The 1,168-nt window shown below is 55.2% G+C and overlaps 1 protein-coding gene across 1 annotated transcript in view; it reads right to left on the reverse strand.

Moving 5' to 3' along the window:
• Positions 1–410, reverse strand: part of LOC107081013 (2-acylglycerol O-acyltransferase 2-A-like) — a 16,405-nt gene extending 15,995 nt beyond the window's left edge. Inside the window, exon 1 of the mRNA XM_015369227.1 lies at positions 167–410. Coding sequence (XP_015224713.1) covers positions 167–260 — 94 coding nt within the window. The 5' untranslated portion in view covers positions 261–410. The remainder of the gene's footprint in view (positions 1–166) is intronic.
• Positions 411–1,168: the final 758 nt, after the last annotated feature.

A 1,168-nucleotide genomic window follows, 5' to 3' on the forward strand; every position in this document is an offset into this window, starting at 1 on the left:
TGTTGGGTCTGTAGATGATCTCCTGGAGTCCATAGAACCTCCTCAGATTGTGATGATCTCTCTGGTACCTGATCTAAAGGCTTTCTAAGGAGTTGGTTCCTGTTCTGGATCCAGCAGGAAGCTGGTGGACCGAGCAGAACCTCCAGGCAGAATCAGAACCTCTCACCCAGAGCCAGGAAGGAGAAGAGCCACTGCAGCACCGCGGCGGTCTGCAGCCTCCTCTGCAGCGGCACGTTCAGCGGGGCGAACTGGATCTTCATGCCGGGGGAGGGGCAGCGCAGGGCGGCCAGTGGAGCAGCTGCTGGGTCTGTGAGGAGCTTCTCCTGGAGGATCTAGAGAGCTTCTCCTCCACCAGAGGAGCAGCAGCTTCTAAACTTCACCAACTGCTGCAAAGTTTTACACGCTGCTGTTTCAGCGCATGCGCACTGGCCGCCGCGATGGGCGTGTTCCTGTTGGTCAATCAGTGACGGAATGTGACGGGGGCGCGCTTGAACAGGAGCCAAGTGCGTGCACGGTGGAGTCTGTGAAAAATCTGAGCTGCGTGGAGCTGCGTGGAGCCCAGGGGCGGACTTACAGGGAAAGGAGATCACTTCTTGGGTTCCCGAAACCAGCAGGAGCCCCACATGTGAGGAGGCCTGCTGTGTTAGGGGCCCCAGCTCTGAGGGGGCCTGCTGGTTCAACACAGTCTCACTCCCAACTCGTCACATATGTGTTGGGTTAGGGGGCCCCACCTGTGAGGAGGCCTGCTGGTTAGGGGCCCCAGCTCTGAGGGGGCCTGCTGATTTGGGGCCCCAGCTGTGAGGGGGCCTGCTGGTTAGGGGCCCCAGCTGTAAGGGGGCCTGCTGGTTAGGGGCCCCAGCTGTGAGGGGGCCCTCTGGTTGCACCTTTAGGATATTCCTTCATGTTAGAAATGAAATAATTATGATTTAACATCAAATCAATGAAAAAAACATCATGAAGTTCTGCTCTTCCATCATTAGAAGATCTAGAGAGAAGAAGCAGATCTATGAGAGCTGATCTATGAGAGCTGATCTATGAGAGCAGAGCTGTGAGAGCAGATCTATGAGAGCTGATCTATGAGAGCTGATCTATGAAAGCAGAGCTGTGAGAGCTGATCTATGAGAGCTGATCTATGAGAGCTGATCTATGAAAGCAGAGCTGTGAGAGC

This window comes from Cyprinodon variegatus, unplaced genomic scaffold (genome assembly GCF_000732505.1).
Source record: "Cyprinodon variegatus isolate N-32 unplaced genomic scaffold, C_variegatus-1.0 Scaffold2670, whole genome shotgun sequence".
In the NCBI taxonomy this organism is placed as follows: domain Eukaryota; kingdom Metazoa; phylum Chordata; class Actinopteri; order Cyprinodontiformes; family Cyprinodontidae; genus Cyprinodon; species Cyprinodon variegatus.